Here is a 27,402-nt window from a genome sequence, read left to right as displayed (position 1 = left end):
AAATTAAACTGAGTGGCCATTTATAAATTTTATCAAACGCACCACTAGATATCGACAGTCCAAAGCAAAAGACATTCGTATCGCTAAACAAAATGTATCAAAAAGATCCGAATTGTCCGGAGGGAGGAAAAAGTGCACTGTATGGAGAAATGAAAAGAGTAGGGAGAAAGCTAGAAAAAGCAAAACTGAAGTGGAGTGGGGTGCAGCTAGAACATATGGTAGTTTAAGATGAATCCAGTTGAAACAAAAAAAAGTGCAGTATGCAGCTGCAATCAAAAAGAAGAATCAGAGGGGAAAAGCAGTAAAGTCGAGGTATCAAACAAAATAAGGAATAATGAACGAATAATAAAGTAATGAAGGAAAAGGACGTGAGTAAAATAAAATAGAATATAATAAAAAAAAGCACATAAACAGACATCATAACAATTGAGGTGGGTTCTATTCTATGCCTTGAAATCGCCACCTAGAAACCGGTATTTATCGCCAAAGGTCTCCGGGTGGGATATTTCGTAACTGTAGACATCAATGAGACTGGCGAATATCCGGGAGTGGAAACTCAAGGGATGTTGAATGTCAGCAAGATTATAGAGTTGGTCTGTGCCCGGCAAGTCGTCTTTGACAACATTGGTCTCGGACCTGTAGGATTTATCATCCTTGATAATGCCCCTGGAGCCCATTTCGTAGTCAATGAGGGGCTGGGAGCTTTTTTCCAAGGGGAGGATGGCACATAGCCAGATTCGAGTCTTGTACACTTTGAATAGTTCTTTGATGAGCCCACGGAAATCCAGCCGTTGGAGACAATAATAGTATATGATGAGTTTCTTCTTGTCGAACTGGAACTCGACGTTCTTAATGATCAAGTTCAAGTTGAGCGAGGAGGCATAGTTGAGGCAGATTTTAAGTGCGACCAACTCGTCGTTGTATTTGGAGAGGAGCTGGTTGAGTTCCTGTGGCTTGGCGAACCGGAGAATCTGCTTGTTTGGAAGAGTGATGAAGTTTTCGTCTTCGTTGATTATGGACCTAGACTTCTTCGAAGACTTGTTGTTGTTATTGTTGTTGTTACCACGGTCCTTCTTTCTGCTTCCGGAGCATCCGGAGTTGCCGAACTCGAGGCTTTTGAGATGTAGTTTTTTCTTCAAGTAGTTGAAAAACAACGCAAAGCGGAATTCGACGACTGGCTTCAACACCATGACGAGGTCTTTCCCCCTGTCGCCCTCTATTATTATGATATCCTGGGCTGACAACTGCAAATTGGACTTTCTGGGGAAGGAGATGATGTCCAGACGGCCGTTTTTGTTGAGGATGAGCGAGTAGTTTTTGGCCGCCATGTGGCAGGTGGACTTCAAGTCTGTGTTTTGCGTTAGTAGAAAATCCAACAGCTTGTTTGTGCGCTTCTGCAGGAGGGGCAAGGGAGCCCTCAACGCATCGATTGGGGCGGAATTTAGGGGGTGTGATGGATGCATCAAGCTGGAGCTTGTCAAAAGTGGGTCGATCGACGAGGCTGTGGACCCCCAAGTGGCCCGTGGCAAGTCTGCACCGCCTAGAAGCCGCTCCATCTGGCCAATCACATCCATGGCAACGGCTAAATCGCCGAAATAGGGCGTGCACAGGCGAAATTTGGCTCGGAGTTGCCGCGAGCCGACGATCGTGTTCGAGGCGCGGTCCAAAAGTAGGCCGTCTTCCAAGTGGACGAAATTGCCCGCTGGATGGTCGGGCTGTTCCGGCGGAACGGCCACCTCGGACACGGAGGATACCCGCGGGACTTTGAAGCAGCCGGCGGGAGCCCCAACAAACGACGCGTCGATTCCGGTCGTCTGCAAGGCCGGTGCCGAGTACTCCCTACACCTGTCGAATCCCGGAGTCTGGGGTACGGATGTGAAGGGAAACGAGTGCTGTCTTGGCGGCAGCGCGTACTGGGGGCGACCCTGGGCAGTGATGGTGGCACAGGAGGAGGCTGGGGAGCCTGAAGAGTCGCATGAGGTGCGAGGTGTGGCAGATGGGCCGCCGGAGGTGCGAGGTGTTAGGCCGGACGAATCCGGGGCCTGCCCTGGGATAGGTGCGGATGCAAACTGTGTCTGGAAGAAGGGCTCTGCTAGATAGCTCGGTCTCCGAGTAGCTCTTGCGGACCCCTGGGTGTTTCCCGCACTAAAGGAGTTCCGGTTGGCCGTGCTGCTCGAACTGTTGCTGCGGCTGAAGCTGCTGCTGTGGCTGGTTGTGGCTGAGCTGCCGCCGAAGAGAAACGGCTGTGCAGGCGAGAAAACAGACTCTCTGCTTATCGAGCTGACCGACGAGTGCGGTGAGGAATAGAATTCGTCCGAGAACGACGCGTGCGACGACTGTGCAGGGTAGAAGAAAGGCGATGAGGCTGGTGGCTGCTTCAGCAGATGGTGCGGCTGCAAGTACTGGAACTGGTGGTGGGGTAGTTGTTGATGCATTTGCTGTATTTGTTGTTGTTGCATTTGTTCTGGTTGTATTTGTTGTTGTTGTTGTTGTTGTTGTTGTTGTTGTTGTTGTTGTTGTTGCATTTGCTGTTGATGCATTTGTTGCTGTTGCATTTGTTGCTGTTGCATTTGTTGCTGTTGCATTTGTTGCTGTTGCATTTGTTCTGGTTGTTGATGGATCTGCTGTATTTGCTGTGCTTGTTCTGGTTGCATTTGCTGCACCTGCCCAAACGACAGATGCAAACTAGCCTGCTTCTGCATCACATTCCCAGACCATGAAGGATTCGTCTGAACAGATAATCCTGACATCCGTGAACTAAGCATCTGGTCCTCCTGATCCCGGTGATCCTCCAATTGCTGATAACTAAGGCTCGAATCAATAGCGGAACTGAATTGGTAATCAAGCGGTATATCCGAGGGAAAGATGCCCTGCCCACGCATCTCGTCTTGTGATAATGTGTTGGGCATTTGCTTGTTGTGGGGGCCCAGAGAATTTCCACTTATACCGGAATGAGATGCCTGCTTTCTAATAAATTTGCTAATGCAATTTCGGCTTCTGGGTATCAACCGGTAATACAAGGTGGCTTTGCTGCGTTTAGAGATGTGCACCGGCGAAAATGTTAATTTGCTAGAAAGAGTGAAGAGAAAGAATGTTGAAGATAGCCCTGTAGCTGTAACTATGGATTGAAAAAAAAAAAAATGATGATTAACAAGAAAAGGGGGAAAAAGAAAACTATAAAGAAAATTAACAATAAACAGAGGGAAACCGAAATGAGAGTGCAAGAACAACAGCACAAGTAAAAGTAAAAGTACAGGGAGAAAGTAAAAATAAAATAATCCAAAATAATGTAAATTAAAATAATATAATGCAAAACATAAAGAGAACGGGAAATAATAGGAGGTTACGGAGAAGATGCTAATAAATTACTTATTTTATCCACGTATCGGAAATTCGATCCAAGCAAAAAGATGATGCATCTACCAGATAGGAAATTATGGGTGTGTGAGACCTGGACAACGAGATTGAGATCAGGAATTACAAACTACCAATTCACTGATATGAAATTGAGGCTCAGGCTCTGATTGTGTGAAATCGGCCTAACTGTGAGGAGGTGCCTCTGGTCTGAAATTTCCATAAAACGTCCCAAATCGGTTTTGAAAAATAGCCCGTATTTTCTAGCCTATATTTCGCTCCCGCAGCTACACTGTGTGCATCTTTCCAACTGTTTGCACTTTAATCGATTGATATAGGGAGGGTAAAAAAAATCATGCCAGAGATAAAGAAGAGAATGCCTTGCGGGACAATGCAACCAGCTGAAATACGGAGAAGCAGAAAAAGAAGAAGAAAAATAAAATAAAATAAAATAAATAAATAACTAGCTGGAATCATGAAAAAAAATCACCAGTCCACCTCAGTTAGTGTGCTCTTTCCTTAATGAAGTGACAATTGTAGACCAATTAGATATGACGTCGGTCGCATGTCGCTGAAGAAAATACCCCATGTTCAGATATCAACTGGCCACAAAATTGACTTAAATCGAATCCGGAAAATCTAGCGCCAAGACCAAAAATTGTCCTCGGTGTGTTTCCCCAACGTTCAAGGCACAAAGGATTTGTAATATATAGTGCGTCAACAATTACAGGCTGATTTCTTATCCTCATTCGCAACAATGCCCAATTGTGCACCCAGTCAACGCTACACCTTGTAGCTAGGACATTAATATATATAGATAGCCATCTACATTAAATGCGAACCCATATTATATCCACACTTATCGAAACCTAACACTACACACACATACATTATCACGCTAAAAATGCCTGCCGAAACTTCGGGTTCCTTTCGACTTGTCATTTGGCAATCAGTCAAGTCAAGATTTTGGAATACCGGCATTGTTTTCAGTCGCGCCTAAACAATAAAAAACTGCTCCTTATACTTCGCACGTTGGTATGCTGGTTATAGATTAATTTTCCTTTCCTCAGCGCTAAAGCCAACAAATAACAGCAAACAAGGGAGGCTGATGAAATTTCGACTTACGGATCTTTTGATGCCACATATGTGTTGTTGTGGCTTTAAGTACTTTTATACTTTTTTTCCTGCTTGTTTCCTTGCCTTACTTTCATTTGCATAATCAGCTCTTTCGCCTTTATTCCGCTTGGTCTAGTCCAGCCTGCTTTATTCTAATTCATCGTGTTCCGTTAATTTCATTTATTTCAGTTATTTCATTTATTTCATTTATTTCATTTATTTCATTTATTTCATTTATTTCATTTATTTCATTTATTTCATTTATTTCATTTATTTCATTTATTTCATTTATTTCATTTATTTCATTTATTTCATTTATTTCATTTATTTCATTTATTTCATTTATTTCATTTATTTCATTTATCCTGGCATTCTTCCCCTTTCGTCGGTCAATGCGGAAATTCTTCGTTCCTACACTTTGCATAACCAGCATTGCTCCAGAAACCAAACAAGTACTCTATCGTACATGAAAGATTTTCTATACATTACTAATCGCAATTATTTAGGGTCCCACCTACATTCCAATTGCACGGTTTGTTCTCTCGTAAGCTAATTTCTATATTATATTTTCACCCCCATTATGTGAATTGTACTACATGAGACTTAGCAAACAGAATCCTGCTTATCAGTACGAATGGCCATCGATGATTGTTTCGCTCATTCTAATGCTATGTCTGCTATTATTCTACATCCATTAACTCGAACCTTCTTCCTCAATTGCCGGATCCGTAAACATCCACCGCCAAATCGGTATATATGCGCTGTCCGTTCCACCTAATGCAAGTTTTACTTTTCGGATGAGCATCCCCTCTTTTTTTTGCATCAACACCATCTCTTTTATCCTCGACCGAAATTCCATCTCGAATTCCTCCTGAACATCTTTGAAGCTGCCTTTTGGCCCGTTTATTTGTACAAAGCGGGGTACATCCTTGCCTAATACGGCTATCCCCAGCTTCTGCCCTTTGCTATCCACTATTTCCACCTCCAGGTCTCGGCAAACCCAGTTTTGTGTCTCTAACTCTCTGTAGGCAATACCCTCACTGTCAATATCTGTTGTTATACTGTCAACTACCACATATACCAGATATGATGTCTGTCTGCCTGTCTGCTCAGTCGGAACCTTCTCTAGCACACTTAATGGTGTGTATACTGGTGCTATATCACCTGCTAACTTGCTCTCATTGGCATTTTCGACGTAGTCTACTCTCTGACTTTCGTTATTTGAAGAATTGGTCAACTTTTTCGGTCGTATGGCAATGCTTGTTGTCTGAACTACTCCTAAGAATTTGCGCCAATCCACCAGTATATGCATTATCCCTGGATCAAGAACATCTTCATCTGGATCGGTCATATTATGAACAAAAAAGCCTCCTCCGATAACAGAGTTCATTACTGCTTTCAGCTGAGATGTGCCTTTATAAACATTTGCCTTCACGCATATGGACACAAATATGCCGGCCTTGTCCAATTGAGTTTCCTGCTCGTTTGTTGTTGGAGAATAGTGCGCGATAAAAGTACGTTCGCCATTTTCAAATAACGCGTCTTGAGTGTAGTCAACTCCTTTTGCGGACCCTTTATTAAAATAATTACCATCCGGCAGCCCAGCAGTACTCATCATATCATAGTAGCAAACCTCGTTGCTCAGATCTTTGTGTGTTTTATTTTCAATGAGGGTTTTCAACCCATTGAACTCTCTGTTAAAGCAAATTACATCAAACATGTGATCGGTCCAATCGCGAAGATCCCGACCCCTGAACTCAGTTTTTCTACCTGATACGAGCCTAAGAAAGTCGTAGCATGTTGCCATGCTTCCATTATGAAGGCTTACGTTATAGTTTGGCTTCGAAAAATCCGTCATGTGTAAAACATACGGTCTTCCAGGACTTGTCATATCTTTCGAGATGCCAAGTAAAAGACCGGTGATACGAACATCCTGAAAGGGGAAATCTGGTAGGTCGCACACCCTGGTCGTGTCCCTCATATGCAAGAAAACTATTGACTGTGGTTTCTTAGTTGTTGAGGAAGAAGGTTGGCTGCTGTATGAAAGTTGAAGAGAGACAGAAAAAAAAAAAAAAAAAGGATCTGCTGTATCGAGAGAAAAAAAAAATATATATATATATATATCATACAACTACATTTAGCAAGACATATGTGTTTATAGAGATGAAGGAAAGGACAGTTGATGGCCCCTCCAAATATATTAATGTGGCCTAAATAAAGACAAGATGTGGTAGCATAGGGGGAGAAGCAAAGATTGATCGTATAAAGCGAAGATTGGTGAAATGAAACACAAAAAGCTTTATGAGTGTCGAAATGGCACCAAGAGCAGACAGATAAATAAATGTGGATAAAAACAAAGATAAAAATAGGCTGGAATTTAGCGAGTGAACGAGTTGAGCGTGGACTCTAAGAATAAGTGATAAGATAGATAAGGCAACTATAACTAGTATGTGCATGTGTGTTCGGACGGGATAACGAACTGTACATAGGATTTGTGTTTCCTCCCTTTTGAAGTTGATGTTGTCTGTATGTGTTGCAGCCGGCAAGCTTAAAAAAGATGAAAGGTGAAAAACAAAAAAAGAGGGCAGAAAGAAGAATTCTAAAGTGAGCAATCAGAGCTCAAGCTTCTTAGGCTGCTCCCATGGGAAAGACTGGTTGGTGAAGTGTCCGTAACGGGCAGTTTCCTGGTAAATCGGTCTGGCCAAGTTGAGGGCCTTGACCAAAGCACCTGGTCTCAAGTCGAAGTTCTTGCGGACGATGTCAACAAGTTGCTTCGAAGAGTACTTGGATGTTCCGTAGGTGTCAACGTAAATGGACAAAGGCTGGGCAACACCGATGGCGTAAGAAAGCTGGACCAAGCATCTCTTGCAGAGACCAGCCTGCACCAACGATTTTGCAACCCATCTTCCGGCATAAGCTGCCGATCTGTCCACTTTCGAGTAGTCCTTACCGGAAAAGGCACCACCTCCATGAGCACCCCATCCTCCGTAAGTATCGACAATAATCTTACGGCCGGTCAATCCGGCATCTCCCTGAGGGCCTCCGATCACAAAACGGCCGGAAGGCTGGATGTGGTAGATGGTCTTGTCGTCCAACATGTTTGAAGGTATCACTTTTTCGATGATGTGCGACTTCAACTGCTTTCTGATGTCCTCCGTGGAGATTTCCGGGGCGTGCTGCGCGGAAATGACCACCGTGTGCACTCTGAGGGGAATAACGGCACCGCCATCGTGCTTGTACTCGATGGTGACCTGAGTCTTGGTGTCAGGACGCAACCAAGGCAACTCTCCAGATCTTCTGGCATCTGCCATGGCCTTGTTCAACTTGTGGGCAAGCAAAATGGTCAAAGGAAGCTTCTCCTTTGTCTCGTTGGTGGCGTAACCGAACATAATACCCTGGTCACCGGCTCCCAAATCCTCAAGAGACTCATCCAAGTGCAAACCCTGGGCAATATCTGGTGACTGCTGCTCAATGGCAACAAGCACGTTACAGGTGTTGTAGTCGAAACCCTTCTCCGAGCTGTCGTAGCCAATCCTCTTGATCGTGTCTCTGACAACCTTCTGGAAGTCAAGCTTGGCCTTGGTGGTAATCTCTCCGAAAACCATGATCATACCGGTTTTTGCTGCAGTTTCGCATGCAACCTTCGATGATGGATCCTCTGCAAGGCAGGCATCCAAAATGGCGTCTGAAACCTGATCGCAGATCTTGTCCGGGTGTCCCTCACCAACCGATTCGGAGGTGAAAAGGAAATGATCGTCGTCAATGGTAGACATTTTGTTGGTGTGTGATATCTATATGGGATGGTAAGCACAAAACAAAGCTTGCTTAAATAGGCCACTTTTCAGTACGCGTTGGTGAAAGGTGGATGGGGAAAGAGGACAAAAAAGAAGAAACAGAAAGAAAAAGGGAGGAAAAAACAGAAGAGATGTGAACTTGAAGGGTCAAAATTTTAACTTGTTGAGGCGGCCAGGGGGAAATGGAATCGAATAAATACAAATTCAGATTCAAGGCAGATTTTGAAAAATAAATTTTTTCTTTATTCTCTTAGGAAAGAGAGAGAGAGAGAAAAAAAAAATAAAAAAAGGCTTCTTACGCATTGTTTATTATTGCAGACACAGATATCTCTTTCTGGGAAAAACGGTTGGATTACGATCAAGTCAATTAGCATGAACTTCTCACGCTCCATAATTTCCTGAATTGTAGCACATTTTCCAATAAGCTCTTGTACCACTATAATATACAATTCAAACAAATCAGCCTCTTTCTTCCCAATCTTAAATTGTTTGTCTAACCCTCCTAATGTATTTAATGTGCACATGCACGCATCTTGGCCATTTCAGCACTCCTGTATTTTTCTTAAAGCAATAATTTATTCGCCAATCTTTGCCTAACATCACAGAGTATGAATTTGCTGAAATATTGTTGGACGAATCCGCCCTTGCTGGACAAACAAATGCGAAGCCCAAATAGGTTGTGCTTAAATGCCAAAACATACGAAACTATGCTCTCACATTGGTAATCTCTACTGCATAACCGAGCGGTACGAGCCGGCTGGGGCCTTTTTTGCCCTGGAGAACGCCACAGTGCTCACCGGGAACTGCCCGCCATCAGCCTTGGGATCAGGCGTTGCCTACCGGGTCCGCCTTTTTCCTGCGCGGGTCCCCCAGGGGGGGCGATAAATTTAAACGTCCGCAGAGCCACCCCGTGGGAACGTCCCAAAACTATTTTTAATTAAACAGTGTGGTTTAATTTAATCCAGGGAAGAAAAAGGTGAGCGAAATTTTTTGTAGGATGAAGAGGTATGGAAAAAAATAAGAACCACGTTTTGTTGAATTTATTTATGCCGGCACATACAAGCATGTGATATCGACAGGCATATGATAGTCTTATTTACAAAAGCCCAATAAAGCACGATATAATTTAAATACAAAGGTATATAAGCACAAATAATAACAAAAACTGGAACACAAAAAGCTAAAAATAAAATAGTGTTGCCAAAACAAAAAGCCAAAGAAAGCATCAACTGCAAAGATATCTAGGTAGATAGATAGTCAGATTAACCGATATGAACATACAGATAGCGATTGAAGCCAGATAATGCAACGCTAACACGAATCGAGATAAAAAGAAGTACTTACTGCTGTTACTTTCCCTTCTTCATTCGCACGCTGGCACTCTGGATTATTTGCTTTGTCACGTGATATTGCGTGATCAAGTTGTGTCCGCACATCTGATAGCATGAGTTGTGTCTCCTGCATCTTCCAGCCAAATCGCATATATTTGGTGTATGGTTGTCTCATTTCTTTGGCTTCTTCCAGAAATACTGCTTATGCGTCTTTCTACAACTTCTAAGATGTGAGGCAGAACCTTTCAGCTCTTCGACAAGCGTAACACGTGACTTATCCTCATCCTTTTCCGGTATATAGTAGTATTCCTCATCTAAAGGAAGACCGGCAGCATCTGTTCCATGTCTGTGAATTATTCCTATGAAATCAAGATGATGAACAAGTATACAGCGCAGTTGCAGCCTGTTTATTCCACGTTCTTTGACTGGATTCAAGTGTAGAAGTTGCGAGATCGGCACTTGCAACAGTCTCGAATATGCAATATGGTTTGCAACTATATGCGACACTTCTTCAAGTTCTGGTATTTGGTTCAACACCTCATGTATCTGTTCTTTGCTCATATGCTCAAACTCGTATTTCTCCTCTTCTTCTTCCTCTCTTATGTATGCTTTTCTAACTCTTTTGTGATCTGAGGCGCTACATTTAGCTATCTTTCCCTGTTTAACCGCCAAATCAGTTGTTGCTTCAGGTTGCTGGGTCACAGGTCTAGCCAAAGGTTTAACTGCCAACTTGAATGTATGTATAGTGGCTGGTTTAGCAACCGACTTGTTAATAGTTTTGGCAGCTACAACTGGTTTAGTGTGTGGCTTAACAATTGGCTTAATTACCGACTTTATGATCTTCTTCACATCAGTCTTTCTGATGTTTTCCGCTTCTGCTAATAAATCTGCTTGTTTAGCCTTCACTGGCTTTAAGTTATTCACATTCATTGGCTTGGCATGCTTCATATCTGTTGGTTTGGCATTCTTCACCTCAGTTGGCTGAATATTTGTTTTAGCAGCTTTCTCAACATCCTTCTTTTCCTCTGAGTTCTTTTCCAATGGAATAGTTGGCGGAGAAACTGATTTGCTAAAACTTTGAGTATGTTTCTCGATTGCTTTTGCACTATTTTCTTCTTTAAACACCAGCAAAAGTATCTCTCCTCTTATATCAATCACGACATTCTTTGTTATTGGCATCTCGACCGACTCACCCTTCAAAATGTAGAAGTTTGTAAAACTTGGATCTTCAAAAAGCACCCTTCTATCCTTTTCAAGCACTTTTTCTTGCTTTTGATCGCTAGAAGCAGCAGATTCGGTTTTCATAACCACTTCGTACAGATGGTCGGAAATTCCACTCTTCAGAACATTAACCCGGCTTGGAATTGTCACATTCAACCCGTTCCATCCCATACATTTCAAAGTGACTGTTCTCTTGGTCTTATTGAAAGAAACAGTGCAATGAACACGAGAAATCAGCTTGTTATGTGGATTCAGTCCAAACTGGCACTTCTTACTCGATCTGCCCACAGTAACACTCGAATCTTTTGCAGTGTTGATCCTCAACACTTTTGAAACGCGTGCCACTTGATGCTCTAGTGACTCTCTTGGAATAATTGAGGGTAATGTGTCTTTTGACAAACCTCTTAGTGGCTCAGCTCTCTTATTTATCACTGGAATTGGGTTTCTCACACTAAAGCTCCGTTTGATAGGTAGCTTTGCCTTCAAAGGTGATGATGGAGGAACATTCTCCTTATTCTCATTAAAGTTGGGTTCCGATGATAAGAAACCTGTTGAAGAAGAAGGTGCAGGTGTAGGATAATCAAGATTTGCATTTGACGCGTTAATGGCGTCAACATCTGATGCTTTTGCAGAAATAAGCAATCCTTTTGTTTGTATTTCCTCGCTATCTGAGCCAAAAATTGGCGAAGATGGTGGAAATTGACTTGTAGACATTCTGCCTGTGTCTTTTTAATATGGTCACTTTATATTTCGGTTCCACTAGTATTGTCTTTTGATTCTGCCTTTAACTGGTAGTGTATAAGCAATATATTTAGCTTCTTTTAAAGAAACTGGTATATCAGGCAATTCTGTAAAAGGCCCAACTCGAGTATTAAAAGCCCGTGACTCGAAAGAAGTTTTTTTTTAACTTGTCAGATTATGTACTGTAGAATTTGTACTCCTAGAATTCGCTTTGGTCAATATTGTTTTCCCAAAGTCACGCCGTGTTTACTTACGAATAAGATTTACAAACGCGAAAGTCTGATTAGGAAAAAAAATAAAAACGGGGAAAGCGCGTTCTTATTTTTTTTGACCAGGGCGTTTTTTATATCACGTGATATGTATTTATTTACTCTACACCTTACACCACTCCATTCTTGCCTTTCAAAATTTTTCAGACCGTTTGCTCTCATTTTTATTTTTTTTTTCGCTGGTAATTTTTTTTTCTTAGCAACAGGGATGATGGTGAAAATCAAAAGTGGTACAGAGGTGAATTTTAAGAAACTTGAACTATACTATCAGAAGGCTTAAAAGATTTCCTTTAACCAACAAATTATAGCTATAGCACACATTCACAATGGGAAGTATGTATATGTTGGTTTGATCAGGATATTCTGTTTAAACGGTTTCCAAAGAGATAATTCAGGCAGCATAGGGCAAGATAATGATTGACCGAAATTCAAAGCAAAAGTACAACTGGAATCAGTTAAAGTATAAAATATGGACAGCCTCGTTGACAAGTCTGCATCATTTAATGATAGTTTATGGATTGAATATGTTCATCGATATATAATATGACCGGAAAAGGAGTGAAACATTAATTTTCGAGTCATAGGCACAGAGTACGTTTGAGGAAAGATGGTTCAAGAAATTGGTATGAGCAAGTTATGAAATGGTTTTACATCAAAATATCGCAATTTTGATGTGTATATATTTGGACCAGGCGTAATGATCACTATGGAGTTTTGGAATGCCAAGTGTTTCGGATAAATAATGAAGAAGCAGCTCCAGTGAATTTTGTTTTTGAAAACATAACCGATGAGAAATTTATATCAAGTGTTGGATCTACCGTTTAAAGAAGATATAAGCAACATAAAGCATTTTCGGAACAAGTACTAACATCATCACTTATTTAATACAGAGGGAACTCCATCTTTCGGTAAAAAACAGACCAAGTCTCACACCATCTGCAAGAGATGCGGTAAGAGATCTTTCCACATCCAAAAGAAGACATGTGCTTCTTGTGGATACCCAGCTTCTAAGATGAGAAGATACAACTGGGCTGCTAAGGCTAAGAGGAGAAGAACTACTGGTACTGGTAGAATGTCATATTTGAAGTACGTCTCCAGAAAGTTCAAGAACCACTTCCAGTCTAAGTACTAAATGAGATATATTTAGTATAATTGGTTGTTTAATATAGTGTTTCTACAGAATAATTGTTACGTTACATGCAAGTATCGGTGTATAGATAAGAAATAAGAAGTTTTCTTGTTTTGTCTTTCTCAAGCAAAATGGTATGGAATGGGGAGGAAGAAACTCTCATGCAACTCAGGGTAAGTTTCTGTTCACAATTTTGATTCAGTTACTACTTTTGCTGTTTGCTTTTTTTGTTTCTTTTGGCTTTATTTCCTTTCATTTTCTCCTTTAATAATAGCTCATCACATGAATCATCGTAATTTCCTATATATCTATATGCATGCTTTTATGTAGTAAACTGCCTCAGGTCATTTCTATGTCTTCATCTTCATCACTAGCAGGTGGGGTTGAGACATAATTGATGCTGTAATGAAGCATATCGGCCTCATCGCATGTGAGGCACTGACCAAGAATGTCACGTGCAAGATCTATCGTTTCATCCGTGTAGTTCAATTCCAATCCATTACTGTCACCAACTTCTATTTGAGCTCTCTCTGTATAGAATTCATCATCCTGTCGATTTCCGACATCCTCTAAAATTCCGAATCTATCCATTAGCTTTGTTTCCAAGTTCTCGTTAAATATGTGAAACCTGAACTTGTCTTTCATCCGAAGTTTTGTTACAAAGTCAATTGACGCACCCTTCAAACTGTCCGCGGAAATCCGCAATAGTGCAATCACCATCTCCCTAAGAGTGAGCTGCGGGAGTTTCTGAATTGTCTTCGCATAATCGGGTGAGGTCACTAGGAAGTGAATAAGCCTCACATTTATCTCGATGAGACGATTACTTAATTCAACGTTTGTAGCTCTTGGACTTCTCAGAATGCATTCCTGCTGTTTTCCAAGTATGGAAACGCATGCCACGATTAGGTTCACAACTATATCGGGCCTAATACTTCCCTCGTGCTCGTAAGAGAGATACAACTCGAACATCTGTAAAATTTTCAGCTTCACCTTTAGCAAAAGTAGCGTACTTTCAGCTATATTTTGACTATCCTTGGAAAGTGCCAATATCTTCTCGTAAGTTTCCATAGAATGTGTAACCGGGTTTGGGGCCAATCCTTGAGTCGGCGACAAAATATCCAAAAGCTTTATTGAAGAGTTATCGCCAATTGTTCGGCTCAGGCCACAAACAGCAATACTTATCTCCGGATCGAGCTCGCTTTGATCCAATAATATTATCGCATTCGAGAGGATCTGCTGTGTAGTTTCTTCTGGAGTTAAAAGTCTTCTCGAATGAATTGATGGGCTTACCTTTATGGTCACGTTTTCAAAGCCAAAGGACTCCTCGGTTATTGAGCTTATGAGCATCTCAACTGCATCATGAACAAATATTGCTGGTGTCTTTGAAGAAAGCAATGAATATATAATAAGTTCCTGGGGGGTAATCGACCAAAAAAGTGATAATGCCCCCTGCACTTGCGAAGAATCCCCTTCTATTATTGTGTCCTTTGGTCCTTCCATCCCGTCTGAAAATGCTGCCAGTTTGGAAAGTGACTCGAGAATGTCCATGGAAAATATAACGGTGAAAAGTTCAAGAATCTTGGCATGCATCGTTTTTCCACCAGAAAACTTCTCCTTTTCGTCTGGTAATAGGTAGAACGTCTCCTGCTTCAATATCTGGGGGTACATGTCAAGAATGCGACATATAGTTGTTGTTGCATCACCTATTAACTGACTACTGACCGCCCTTGGTCGATAGTTCAAAGAGAAGTAAACCAAGGCCAACAAATATGGAATAGGAAGCATTCTGTCATCCTGAGACCAAGGCATTGATTTCCCACCAGCAGTGTGGCTTTCTTTGCTGTTTCCGTTTTCTTTGTTTAAAGAGCACATGATGTAATCTAGTAGTATTTCCACAAATGACGAAATGAGTAGGTCGATTCTATTTCTGCTCTCAAAGGAAATCAAATAATTGATTATCGCAGTCTTTATGCTTTCCCCTGGTCTACCCACCTCGAATCCCTTATGGCAGTATCCAAAGCTAGATGAAATTTTTGAAAGGTAGTCAAGGATGGTTTTCTCCATTCCGGGAATTGTGTTTGTTACCATTGACTCGATAAAGAGCATCTTTTCATCTTGGAAAACAGTTGCCTGGTTTAAAATTGCCACTTTCTGCACATTCTGGCTTTCGCCAGCTGCTTTTTCGGACATTTCGTACCTATTCTGGGATGGAGTAGCCGTTTCAGACGAAGTATAGTTGGTCACACCTCTTTTATACTGTGATAAGCCTGCCTCTGATCCTGGATTGCCAAATTTTCGTCTTTTATTCTTCCCCATGATGTACTTTCCAGTAAGTGTTTTATTCTCAGACATGAGAAACTCATTTTCCTCTTTTATCTTCACGATATTATCATTAAGGGCTTCGATTTTGGACTCTTTCTCTTTCATTCTAGCTCTCAATCGATCTGTCAACTGTTTCTGCTCTTCTTCCTGTTTTTTAGTAATCTGCTCAAGTTTTGCCCGCAAAATCGAGTTCTCCCCCTTCAATGTCAGTATATCCTCGTTTCCGTCAGCAGAATTTTCATTTTCATCTGGTTTAGTGCCCTTGTTGATGTTATCATTGCTCCCTTCAAGTACTTTGCCGGCATTATCGATTTCTCTCCTAGAGACAGGAGACACAGTCGCATCTTCGATTATAGTTCGTCCCCCGTCTTCTTTATCTCCTTCACTATATTGCGATGTTGTCTTAGACTCTGTTTGCACCTTTTTGGCCTCAGCTGCTGTCGAAAAAACTTCGTCAAAGTCCACATCTGAGTCATCAAACCAATCATCCTCCATATCTTCACCTTCACTTGTATTTGTTCCCTCTGGTCGCGTCATCCTATTGGCCAGGGTACGTTTGTGATGCCAAAACCTGGTCTGACCAAAAAAATAAAACGTATGTCAAGAATAAACGCACTACTCCAAATATATGGTTCATCAACCATCTTGAGATATCAAACGGCATATCTTCTCTGCAGAATGTATGCGTGATTAAATTGAGCGGTGTACGGATGCTAAACGATCTAATTTGTGATGAGACAAGTTTGAGTCATTATCATCAGGGCAAAATCCCAGAAATGTAACTTCCCATGAAATTGCCTGTGCTGTTTATCGCTAATCCTTAAAATATTCATTAATAAGTGCCAAAATATCTTGTTCCATTACCAAGAGCGGACCTATCGTCAAGTAAATCGTATAGCTATCGGTAAGGGCACGAATTTCCTGTTTTATTCTTATTGTTCAAGATGTCTCCAGATTAAAAAAAAATTCAGCGATACTCACATTAAATTTTTCACGCTGGACTTTCTCAGCATACAATTTCCACCTCTGATCGATCTCCAGTCATCCAGCATAGTCGAGTATTAATTTGCAGCCGAATCAAACTATTATTGGATAGCGTTCATAAATTTGCACTCTGGTTGTTTGTTTCTTTCCGGGGAGTCTTTTGGTCTATTTTCGAGCAGTGATAGCAGTACGCTTTGTCTAATATTAAGCATGGTTCTCGATTCCAAGCAGAGAGATGCTATTAATGCTAAGCGGTTCAATGGCAAAAAACCAACCACATCAAAAATCAATAATAACAAGAATGGCAGAAACCATAATAAGGTTCCAGAAGCATCACTGGTGCCGGTGCAGCCAAAACCATTGACTTCTAAGGATAAAAATACGAAAAGACTCATAGTAGTTCTTTCACAAGCATCTTTGGAAACCCACAAGATCAGTACTGGAGGAGGTCCTGGATCGGAAAAGTACGCTCTTCTCAACTGCGATGATCACCAGGGGTTGCTTCGAAAAATGGGAAGAGATATCTCGGAAGCTCGACCTGATATCACCCATCAATGTCTCTTGACATTACTTGATTCTCCTGTCAACAAAGCTGGTAAGTTGCAGGTGTATATTCACACATCCAAAGGTGTTCTCATAGAGGTGAATCCATGTGTTCGTATTCCTAGAACATTCAAGCGGTTCTCTGGTTTAATGGTCCAGCTTTTACACAGATTATCCATTAGATCTGTCAACTCCCAGGAGAAACTTTTAAGAGTTATCAAAAATCCAATAACAGACTACTTGCCTACAAAATGCCGCAAGGTTACCTTATCTTTCGATGCAAAGGTGCAGCCAGTGAAGGACTATGTTGATACTCTGGCTGATGATGAGAGTCTGTGTGTGTTTATTGGTGCTATGGCAAGAGGTAAGGATACTTTTGCCGACGAATTTGTTGATGAGAAAATTGCTGTTTCTGAATATCCACTTTCTGCTTCTGTGGCCTGCAGCCGTATTTGCCACGGTGCAGAGGACGCTTGGGGAATTTTATGAAAAGGTTTATATATGATATATATTGGCACTGGTTTACGTACAGGTAGTGTCACTTAATATTAGATTTGCTTATCGAAATACTTTCCGATTACCGCTGTGTTATGTCGTGTCGCGACGTATTTTTATGTTGTGCTCTTTGTACCATCATGTTTCTTGTTCGTTTGCATGAGAATTATGTTGGATAAAGCAACGGTCTGTTTAATGTGATGGCTGTCGGCTGATGCTGTTGAAAATATGTTACTCCGAAGTGAATTTACAAAAAATGGATGTTTGTCCGAGAACATTTTTGTCCGGGATACTTTTATACAGGGGGACCATAAAGCAATAAGAATTTTATTTGGTATTTTTACCCGGTAGTAAACAAGAGCTTTCTAATCTTTGTCAAGAGTAAAAATATATCACATTACCTAAATTTGCTGTGTTGTTGATGATTTGGCGCTTAGCCCAGTTCCCAATAATTATATAAAGCGAGAATCCCTAAATTTTTAAAAAATCTCAGCTGTTCAAACTTTTCTCTCTTTATTTTTTTCTTCAAACACAAACATATCTAACACCTACTTAATCAGTTTCTGAAACTCCATATAAGAATGCCAATCTTCGAAGCACCAGCAGTTCGTGTTCAGAGCTCTCTCATCACCCTTGCAACATATTTCATCCAGCATGCCTACCTTAAGCCAATTATTGACTTTCACACTTCTGAGGCCAGCTTTATCCCTCTTGACCATCCAACAACAGCACTTTACATCAGGAGAGACAACGGCAAAAAACAGACTTTGGTCAACGTCTTTGATCAGGATGGAAACAAAGCTTTTACCATCGAGCGTGAATCTTCCTTGAGCCCAGTTTGGAGTTTATTCCGGTATCCAAACAGACAAGAAGTTGCTACTATCAGAGCAGGATTTTTCTTAACAGCGGTTGATTTCCATGGTAGAGGTGTTGGAATGCAGCATCGTAAAATTAACTCAGAGTCGGGGCTCACTGTGGGAAGGCTGAGAACTTTCTACTTGGATGATGGTGTCAAATACGCTTGGACTAGAGGTACAAAATACTTGGAAAGATTCATTAATCCTGGAGGAGCAGATGAAGAAGTGAGAGAAAGAGTCGCCAAGGTTAGGTTGATGAGACAGTGGAAATTTGACTATGAGATGATTATTGATGAAAGTAAGACAGATGTTGTTCCGGCTCTTGCAACTGGTTTCGTTTGTATGATGACATTCTGGGGTGTTGGTGATATCACTGAAACGGTTGGTCCGACTAAGCTTGCACCTAAAGAGGAGGAAAATGTGGAAAACCAAGAAAAGGAAACTGCTGAAGAAACTACAGCTGAAAAGAATGAAAAATCTCAAATCCCAAATTTAACTTTGGTGGTGGATTCTAACAATGATGCCGATCTTATTGTTGAAAAGGTATAAATACAAAGAAATCGAGGTATTACCAAATTGGGAATCACGGCGCTTGGAAATGGAGCGAAATCCTCTATACACTGTCTGAAATTTTTTTATCCAACTCCTTTATATAATCTGGTCTAATTAAAACACGCATGCAAACACGCACGAAAACATGTTTTAAACTTAGTGGCGTATGTTGATAGATGGATATCTTTTGTTCGCAGATATGGGTGACAAACTCAATCTTTTATGTAATCACAGCAGCATTTATGTCTACAGGTCAGAATAGTAATCAATGAACTATGCACAAGTTCATCCTATTTTGCTCAATTAGGTTAAACTATGGTGTATAAAGCCTATATTTTCTAGCTATTTGAAATTTGCGATACAATATTTTCCTCTTTAAGCTCAAAAATGCTTCGTAAGATTACCATACTGTAAATATCTCTCCAGATAAAATGTATTCTTGGCAAATTTAAATCTATCAAGAGTACTACATATACATTAAAAGCACAAAATTATCACTTTATAAGCATTATGCTATGCAGTCCAATAAATAGGCAACTCATTACTGCCTTTTACAACAGGACTTGTCTAGTAATATTTCGTTAATTTCATTCAGAGGTTCCAGAGAAGCATAATTTTCAACTAAAATGTGGTCTGTACTATTACATTCTAAGAACACTCACATGAGATATTGATACTGTGCATATCTTGTAGATACGACTTCAAGAAGATTAAAGCAACATCTATAGCCTGTAACATTTTACAACATTTTATCAATCATCCAAAGATGACCTCGATCAAAAGTTTCATAATGCTTTCTGAGGTCATGAGACATGCGTACCTCTTATTGCAGATAATAGGGCTGTCCAACTTTAAAATTCTTTAAGGGATAAAGTTTCCCGTGGTTCTTTAGAGAGTTCACATGATCTCTGTCGTATGATAATAAATTTAAATGTATAATTTCTATTCCAATAACTTTTTACATGATAAGCATCAAATTGAAAATACTAAGCTCTCTTAATGTTCTCTGTTTTATAGTTTTATCCTTGCATATATCATACATAAAATGCTCACAAAACAAGTGCAAGGTAAAATATTTCTCAATCAATTTGTTTGTTGAATACTGTATATCTAATTAGAGAGTTTGGAAGTAAAGTAAAGTGCAAAAAGGAAAATGATACATTTAGAAGAAGTAGGCAAGTATGGCTAAGCAAGATGCTTGCAACAGCTTTCAGATTTTTAGTACGAGTAATGGCACCAATCGGTATCTGAAGAGACATGCGACGACATGAATTCACTAAAAATATTACTAAATGTAACAGGATCACACAGGTAAAAATGCATACATTGGTTTAACGAGATAAGATACATAAAATGTATTAATGGCATTTTAAGATTGAGATCATTCGATTTGTAAACTGGAGTAGATGAATTTAAATTTATTACAGTTTTATTAAATGGGGACCAGTCAATATCCAAATACATTTTTGCTATCTCCGAATGCCAATTAATCTGATTAATCAAACCCGGGATTTGTTTTGTTGCCTTCAAAAAGCATTTGAAAATCCTTCTTTTTTCAGTTAGAGTGATTTTTGGTTTTATTAAAGGACTTTCATTTAACTGGGATTCTCCGATATCAGCTTCCACACTTACATTTACATACATCAAAACTACATGGAGCATCGAAAATCTTTTAAATATATATGCACATCTAAATTTTCACACTGACCTTTTTGTTTGTGCCAGGAGGGAGAACTTTGAAAAAGAAAAAGGGAAATCAGTATTTTGGAACATCACTCGTTAACTTTAATTCTCAATTCGAATGACTTTTGTGAACTCTATGTGTTGTCAGTGATTTCTTGTTTATGGCGCTAAAATTGATAGGCAAGAGAAGAAAGCAAAGAAAAGCAAGTGAGAATTTGACAGAAAGCGCGAGATTCAAAAAAAATCGCCGGGGTAATATGCATAATAATGATCAAAAATGGGAAGTAATGCATATCTAAAATTTATCTATGGGGTAAATCGGGTTTGATTGGTTGAAAAATTGAATCAAAGTTGATTCCGCACCCCACAAAACAGTTGTCCGGCACAAATGGGCATTTACGTGACAAAACAAACAAATGAATTTGCGGGGAGAAACGGAGCCGCCCAGATTGACAATATTAATTTTTCCTTCTCTAATTGAAAAAGTATAAATAGGACCTTAAAGCTGCAAACTCTGCCAAAATGATCATATGCTGGCGCTAACTTTTTCACTGATACCAACAACTTCAAGCAATTTGAATTAAGTACATATACAAATACTTTGAATTATAATACTATACTATGTGCCAAACTGCTATTTGCCCATTTTGTCAAAAGATCTCCTGGACTGGATGTGGAGAACATGTTGCCAAAGTGATGGAAACACACCAAAAATCTGACTGGTGCACATGTGAGCATGTCTTCGATGATGAAGATAAAAAGTATCCACCTAAAGCAGGCTTAGGCAAACCTACACCTAAAAAATGAATAGATTGCTGTTTTAGAAATTTAGTGAGTTGCAATTGTTTGATATATTCATCAGATTTAGAATATACGAATGCAACTATGAGTTACGAGTTATGTGTGATGAGAAATGTGATGATTGTTCTGGAGTGGGAGACGATATTTCATCATTTTAAACCTTTATTTTTAAGTGTTTTCTTACAAATTCCTTCCCTCTTGCAATCCAACTCTATTTATTTATTTTATAAACTTTGTCTCTTTGAAGGCATACAACAAATTCAATATACAAGCATTACATAAATATAATTACTCTGTGAGAAATCCTACCCGCTTCTTATCTCTAGTAAGCGTTCAAATCTCACTTAAATCATATCACGTGACAGATTACACACTTTTTTTTCTTCTTTCGATTGTTGCTGAGTAATATTTTTAATTTCTTACTCAGCACAACTGCGGCGGCATCGTCAAATCAAATCCGAGGATATACCTTTGTCATACTTGACAGGCATAAATAGGACATGCTAGAAGCATCCCTGATGAAGTTTTATTTATTAATTATAAATCAGGGGGCATATAAAAGCCTCAAAACTGCCCATTTTCTTTTCAGATATTCATGCGTTTTCTTAATAGGATAATCATACTAAGTATTAGCGTGTTGCTTATGTCATATATTTACAAGCTCACGTCGAAAGTTAAGCAAACAGCCAAATATTACAACCCAATGTCATACTCAATAGATAAATTCCAATTTCGGAAGTCTCCAAATGGACCTCTTCCAATGTTTTTTTTCTCGCATGGAGGTCCCACCTTTGCTGACAAAAACGACAAATATGGATCGAATTTAGGTGCATGGAATAAAACCAGAGAGGTTGGAAAGTACATCAAAAATACCTTAAAGCCAGATTTCATTATTTGCGTTTCGGCTCACTGGCAGTCGGACTTCCCAAATAAAGTGGAGATCGCCATCCCAGGACCAAAAGAAAACCGCTTTATGGAGAGTGGCACGACATCTCACCGAATTACCCCGGATGAGAATACTTTAATCTACGATTTTTACAATTTCCCAGCCGTGCATTACAGAAATCAGTTTCACACATTGGCAAACAGGGCAATTGCCAAGGACATTGCCAAGACTTTCTCTGAATCCAATTTCTTTGAGGCAGAAACTAGAGAAAGAGGCATTGATCATGGATGCTGGGTTCCGCTAAGAGTTGCATTTGGTAACACCCAGGTTGAGGATACGAAAGAGTTGGATGTCGAATGCCCAGTTATTCAAGTTTCATTGGCCGGAACCGATGATATCGAGATCCATTACAAGTTGGGCCAGGTTTTAAACAAATACCGTGATTTAAACGGCTGTATAATACTTTCTGGAATGTCCGTGCACAGCCTTCGGGATATAGGTAGGGCTATACAGAGTGGGAAGCCCGCTTTAGATTATGTCAGCCCTTTCAATTCGTTGATTACCAAAATTCTTACAGGTCCAAGTAGTGAGATTCTTTCTCAGTTGAAGCAGCTTCCAAATAAGGAAGGATGGAGAACTCTTTACAGATTAAGTCATCCTACAAATGAGCACTTTCTCCCAATGGTTGTTGGTGCTGGTGCTGCTAAGGGAGACGAATGTAAGGAATTATATAATGCGGCTGATCTTTCTCTTGGCTGGAATATTTATAGATGGGGAAAGACAGGCAAGAAGGGTCTGTAAAGGGATGATGAAGCGGTCACTATGAGCTTGAAGCATGATTAGATTATACTACACATTTCACTTTTTTTTACGACCTTTAAATAGAATTGACAGATAATTTATTGTGGTAGCTATCCTGAAACAAACTTCGTACAGTGTAAAATCCTTTTTTTTTATTTTTTATTTTTTTTCGCGCTTAATCGGTATGCATGGACAGCTCAATGTCTTATCTTTTAAACTGCAGTGTTTCAGACATGTAACAGTTCAGATATCTTTTTAATAGCATGATATCCCTTAATTTTAGTACTTTCAGAATCCTATCCACAAAAGAATGATAGTATACTATGTAGAACATTCTTCTAAGATAATCTTGTCAACTCCTCATAGCTTTCTCATCACTACTTGCCCCGAATACTTGATCTGCAATGTTCAAGACTTGCAAAACATTAAACCGCTGCGGACGGCCTTACTTAAACTTAAAAGAGCGACTTTCACAAATATGGTTCAACTACTACACAATATTTTTACTATTACTTGTACTGAAGCTTCTTATTTTCAAAATATCATTGGATCATTCACTTTCTGAATCACGGGAGCAGACATACTCAGCATGTCAGGCAGCAGAAAAATACACTTCATATATTGCAAGTGTACCCCACTACATCTCAAAGTACACAAATGTACTAATTGCCAATTCAATGAAAGAGGCCCACAAGCAAATGATCAGTGCCTTGAATTTAGCTTTGACAGCATCTAAAAATATGATACTCTTTACGATCAATTTGAGCATAGGAACCTATTTATGCTTGCTAACAGCTGCTGTAGACACAACAGTTGATACAGCTTTAAATGCAACAGAAAGCATAATAGATGTTGCAAACGAGACGGTTATATCGTTTGCAAATGATCTAGATGATGGACTAGGTGATATTTCAACAATCGCTAACAAAATAATATCAACCATAGATGATGCAGTTGATGCAGTGAAAGATCTATTCGGTTCCGATGACTCAGGAGATGATTTGACTGATGAGATTGGACAAGTAAATTTGACGATATCATCGTTAAGAAGCTGGCATATATCTGGAAGTATTAATACGAAACTAGAGAGTTTAAAGAACAAAACACTTGACTTCGACGACGTCAAAAACAAAACAAATTCTCTCATTAGCACACCTTTTGAAATGATTCAAAAGCAGGTGAGCCAGAAAGCAAACAAAACATTCAGTGCAGACGAGCTTTATATTCCTCCCGTAAAAAATCTTACCTTTTGCAACAGTTCAAAAGAGATTGACGAGTTTTATGATCGAGCTGCTAAAGTTGTGTATAAGACATCGTTGATCTTGATGATTATACTAATAGTTGCCATGCTGGTCTTTATGATATACCAAAGTTGGATTGAATACAGAGGATGGAAGCATATACTTGAAGCAGCCGCAGAATTGCAGTATGATAACAAGGATGAAATTGAGAAGTTGAATCCTTTCTTTGAAAAAAGACACAATATAGCCATCCTAGACGCTTTTCAGAACAGAAATGCAACCATAATATCAAATGGTTTAATATGGCTTTTCTTCAGGAAAAAGGATTTGCAAAGTTCAAAAACGGCTACAAAGATAGCACGATTGCGTTGGCTAATAAATTATTGCAGTTCTTCGTATTCACTTCCAATACTTTTGCTTGGGATATTGGGACTCCTTTCCTTTGGCTTTCAAAGCATAATATTGGACTTCTTAGCACACATTAAGACAAATAACGTAAAGTCTTTAGTGAAGAAGGTGAGCAAAAGTGTCTCCGCTTCCATCAATGACTCCGTGTCTGATTGGTGCAACCATACAAACAGTTACATTTTGGATTATCAGGATGAAATCAACAATAGCACCCTTGGCTGGGTGCACAATGTAACCTCGAGCGTGAATAACACAGTAACAACTTTCATAAGTGAAATGAATACCAAGCTTGATGACATATTTGGGGGGACAATCATGTACGAACCAATTCAAGGTGTTGTCGGTTGCATACTAACTAGGAAACTTCAACAGATAACAAAGGCAATGACTTGGGTGAATAAGAATTCTCAGGTCAGCTTTGAGACTATTGATCCAGACAAATATATAGAGCAGGTATGGAACAATGACGGAAATCAAACAAACCAAAACGGTATAAAGGAGGAATTGTCATCGGTCGAGAATAAGGTGGCCAAGGCAATAAAAACAATTTTACAGGATTACCGGAAAAGCTTAAGGATAGAGCTATACATATCTTTGGGGCTTATAGGTCTATGGCTGGTAATAATCTTTTTTGGTGTGGTAATTCTTAGTGTGACAAAATACCGGAGATCAAAATCAGACGAGGGGAATGAAATGTATGAGAATGAATACCAAATGAAGGAAAATTCGACCTTCGGACAGGTGGATTCAAAATCTGCTGACATGAACAGTGTTTCCAGTTCGGCCACTTTGAGTCCATCGAAAGATAAAGCTGAAATAGACAATTCAAACTCTGAAGGAAAGCTTGTGAGAAAGAAGAGCTTTAACTACAATGAAAACGCATACTGGGAGAATCCATTTGAATGCGACCGGAGTGAACAAAAGAAGCAATACCAAAGTAAACCATACATTATCAAGCAGAAATTCGGCCGGAGAACCAACTCATCAAGAAGGGTATTCTTCCAAGGTGGCGGTGTCATCAATAAGGCGCTAGCAAATATACTTTATGGAAATAAGGAAAAGAAGGAAAACCAGCTAAGATCTGTTGGTAAAAGTGAAAGAACTGAATACGAGCCTGAGTTTCAGGAAACATTAGGAAGAGACAACACTGATTGGACAGATATCGATCCGTCAAGTGTGTACACGGACTCATTTTCGGATCCCGGCACTCCAAGTGCTTGGAGGTGGGATCCATGATGCATATAATCGCAATATACACGTTTTTATATAATTATCACACAAAGAACGGCATTATTACACAGAAACACCGAAACCAACATCACTACATGCATACTCAAAACAGACACCACCAAAGATGATAGTAATCTGGATCTAGAAGTGCCAAGTAATTGTACAATATACCTTTATTAATATTCTGAACTTGAACAATATGTAATTACAGCAAATTCACTCGGATTGAACGCATGCCTAATTTAATCGGCATTCTCGCTTTCACCATCCTTCTTATCATGGTGATGATGATGGTGATGATGATGGTGATGATGATGGTGATGATGCTTCTTCTTCTTTTTATCGCTCTCACCATCTTCATCCACCTCATGATCTCTCTTCTTAGATTTTTTCTGCGTATGTTGCTTAAGCAATGGATTCTCCCTGGATTCCTCTTCAGGAGCAACATAATCCTTCTCTTTCTCCTTCTGCTTGATTTCTTTCATCTCACTCTGCTTCTCCTTTGCCTCCTGAAGCTTCTTGAGCTTCTTCTGGTTGTTGTTCAAGAAATACTCACCAGATTCAATCTCAAGATCAATCTTACGAGGTGTTTGAGCAGGTGGAAATGGTGTGTACACTTTCTTCTCCGTGCTCTTACCATTCTTCTTAGCATCTTTAACCTGCTTCGGTATACGACGAGCAACTGCTCTCTTTTTGAACTGGGGAAGGAAACGCGACCAGTCCTCATTAGCAAGGTCTGGTCTTTTAGCTAGTTCTCGTTTAATCATGAGCTCTTTGATGTGATATATAGGGTGAACATTCTTCATGCAGTCGATAATAACTCTTCGCAACACTTTCAAGCCCCGATGAGGACCCATGATAGAAACAGTGCTTCCTTGAACCAACATATAGCAATCAGTAAGCAGCTCCAAAGCCTTCAAAGTATTACCACTAGGTCCAATAAGACGCTGACGCCGTTTTATAAACCTCTCCTTATTTGAAACCAAACCGTCTATTTTCACCACCTCACAGGCCACATCATCTTGCATTATCTTCACTGCCTGAGGGAAAGGAACCGATCTGGCAAGTAGTTTGATGAGATCTCGAGCATTAAGAATCTGAACGGGGTCGTATGTCTTTCTTGTAGTTTTAACTGTCATTGAACCTTCAACAAGATCCAAAGTACATCCAATTTGGTGATTGGTCAACGCTTTTGTCACGTCACCCCAGATCTGCTTTAAATACTCTTCCCTATATTTAGGGAAAAGCGTCTTGAATGATGATTCTTCAAGAAATGGTGATCCTGAAGCGTTATCTTCAGGTTTGAATGGTTCGATCTTCCACTTGTCTATATCGGGAGTATCCCATGGTTTGTCACGGTTATGCGTTGATGGCATGACTATATGTTTGTAGTATACACTTTATAAAGCCTTTCTTTTCCACCTAAAACAATAGAATGTGCTCTCAAGAACATACTCCAGGTGTACACCAAAGAGTTGCTGTCTTGCCAGATAGTGCGAAAATATATTTCGAAAGAATATTTTTCACGCCAAAGAAAATTTTCAAAAAAAAAAAAAAAGGCTCTCAAAAAGTCTTATCGTGAAAAGGTGAATGAATGTAGCTAATGAAGAAGTTATAGAATACATAATTGCTTATAATTTTGTA

General features: G+C 39.8%; 11 protein-coding genes across 11 annotated transcripts; 5 read left to right on the top strand and 6 right to left on the bottom strand.

Moving 5' to 3' along the window:
* Positions 1-443: 443 nt before the first annotated feature.
* Positions 444-2,909, bottom strand: BRETT_001356 (uncharacterized protein; the record flags this gene model as incomplete). The annotated part of the gene is made up of 1 exon (XM_041279910.1): positions 444-2,909. One exon carries the CDS (start codon positions 2,907-2,909, stop codon positions 444-446), a length of 2,466 nt encoding a protein of 821 aa, XP_041138124.1.
* A 2,255-nt stretch (positions 2,910-5,164) lies between these two features.
* Positions 5,165-6,451, bottom strand: BRETT_001355 (uncharacterized protein; the record flags this gene model as incomplete). Its single annotated transcript, XM_041279909.1, has 1 exon — positions 5,165-6,451. One exon carries the CDS (start codon positions 6,449-6,451, stop codon positions 5,165-5,167), a length of 1,287 nt encoding a protein of 428 aa, XP_041138123.1.
* Positions 6,452-7,082: 631 nt separating this feature from the next.
* SAM1 (methionine adenosyltransferase sam1) lies at positions 7,083-8,243 on the bottom strand (the record flags this gene model as incomplete). The annotated part of the gene is made up of 1 exon (XM_041279908.1): positions 7,083-8,243. The coding sequence occupies one exon, from the start codon at positions 8,241-8,243 to the stop codon at positions 7,083-7,085; it is 1,161 nt and encodes a 386-aa protein (XP_041138122.1).
* A 1,523-nt stretch (positions 8,244-9,766) lies between these two features.
* On the bottom strand, positions 9,767-11,530 carry BRETT_001353 (uncharacterized protein; the record flags this gene model as incomplete). Its single annotated transcript, XM_041279907.1, has 1 exon — positions 9,767-11,530. One exon carries the CDS (start codon positions 11,528-11,530, stop codon positions 9,767-9,769), a length of 1,764 nt encoding a protein of 587 aa, XP_041138121.1.
* A 765-nt stretch (positions 11,531-12,295) lies between these two features.
* Positions 12,296-12,958, top strand: RPL37A (60S ribosomal protein L37A; the record flags this gene model as incomplete). The annotated part of the gene is made up of 2 exons (XM_041279906.1): positions 12,296-12,335; positions 12,717-12,958. 2 exons carry the CDS (start codon positions 12,296-12,298, stop codon positions 12,956-12,958), a joined length of 282 nt encoding a protein of 93 aa, XP_041138120.1.
* A 336-nt stretch (positions 12,959-13,294) lies between these two features.
* Positions 13,295-15,814, bottom strand: BRETT_001351 (uncharacterized protein; the record flags this gene model as incomplete). The annotated part of the gene is made up of 1 exon (XM_041279905.1): positions 13,295-15,814. The coding sequence occupies one exon, from the start codon at positions 15,812-15,814 to the stop codon at positions 13,295-13,297; it is 2,520 nt and encodes an 839-aa protein (XP_041138119.1).
* Positions 15,815-16,471: 657 nt separating this feature from the next.
* On the top strand, positions 16,472-17,293 carry EMG1 (18S rRNA pseudouridine methyltransferase; the record flags this gene model as incomplete). The annotated part of the gene is made up of 1 exon (XM_041279904.1): positions 16,472-17,293. The coding sequence occupies one exon, from the start codon at positions 16,472-16,474 to the stop codon at positions 17,291-17,293; it is 822 nt and encodes a 273-aa protein (XP_041138118.1).
* Positions 17,294-17,880: 587 nt separating this feature from the next.
* On the top strand, positions 17,881-18,705 carry BRETT_001349 (uncharacterized protein; the record flags this gene model as incomplete). Its single annotated transcript, XM_041279903.1, has 1 exon — positions 17,881-18,705. The coding sequence occupies one exon, from the start codon at positions 17,881-17,883 to the stop codon at positions 18,703-18,705; it is 825 nt and encodes a 274-aa protein (XP_041138117.1).
* Positions 18,706-21,835: 3,130 nt separating this feature from the next.
* BRETT_001348 (uncharacterized protein) lies at positions 21,836-22,879 on the top strand (the record flags this gene model as incomplete). The annotated part of the gene is made up of 1 exon (XM_041279902.1): positions 21,836-22,879. The coding sequence occupies one exon, from the start codon at positions 21,836-21,838 to the stop codon at positions 22,877-22,879; it is 1,044 nt and encodes a 347-aa protein (XP_041138116.1).
* Positions 22,880-23,283: 404 nt separating this feature from the next.
* BRETT_001347 (uncharacterized protein) lies at positions 23,284-25,764 on the top strand (the record flags this gene model as incomplete). The annotated part of the gene is made up of 1 exon (XM_041279901.1): positions 23,284-25,764. One exon carries the CDS (start codon positions 23,284-23,286, stop codon positions 25,762-25,764), a length of 2,481 nt encoding a protein of 826 aa, XP_041138115.1.
* A 236-nt stretch (positions 25,765-26,000) lies between these two features.
* On the bottom strand, positions 26,001-27,134 carry KRR1 (ribosomal RNA assembly protein krr1; the record flags this gene model as incomplete). The annotated part of the gene is made up of 1 exon (XM_041279900.1): positions 26,001-27,134. One exon carries the CDS (start codon positions 27,132-27,134, stop codon positions 26,001-26,003), a length of 1,134 nt encoding a protein of 377 aa, XP_041138114.1.
* Positions 27,135-27,402: the final 268 nt, after the last annotated feature.

Source organism: Brettanomyces bruxellensis, chromosome 8 (genome assembly GCF_011074885.1).
Source record: "Brettanomyces bruxellensis chromosome 8, complete sequence".
Classification (NCBI taxonomy): domain Eukaryota; kingdom Fungi; phylum Ascomycota; class Pichiomycetes; order Pichiales; family Pichiaceae; genus Brettanomyces; species Brettanomyces bruxellensis.
The sequence above is the reverse complement of the archived record's forward strand: the minus strand, read 5'-3'. Positions and strand labels throughout refer to the sequence as shown.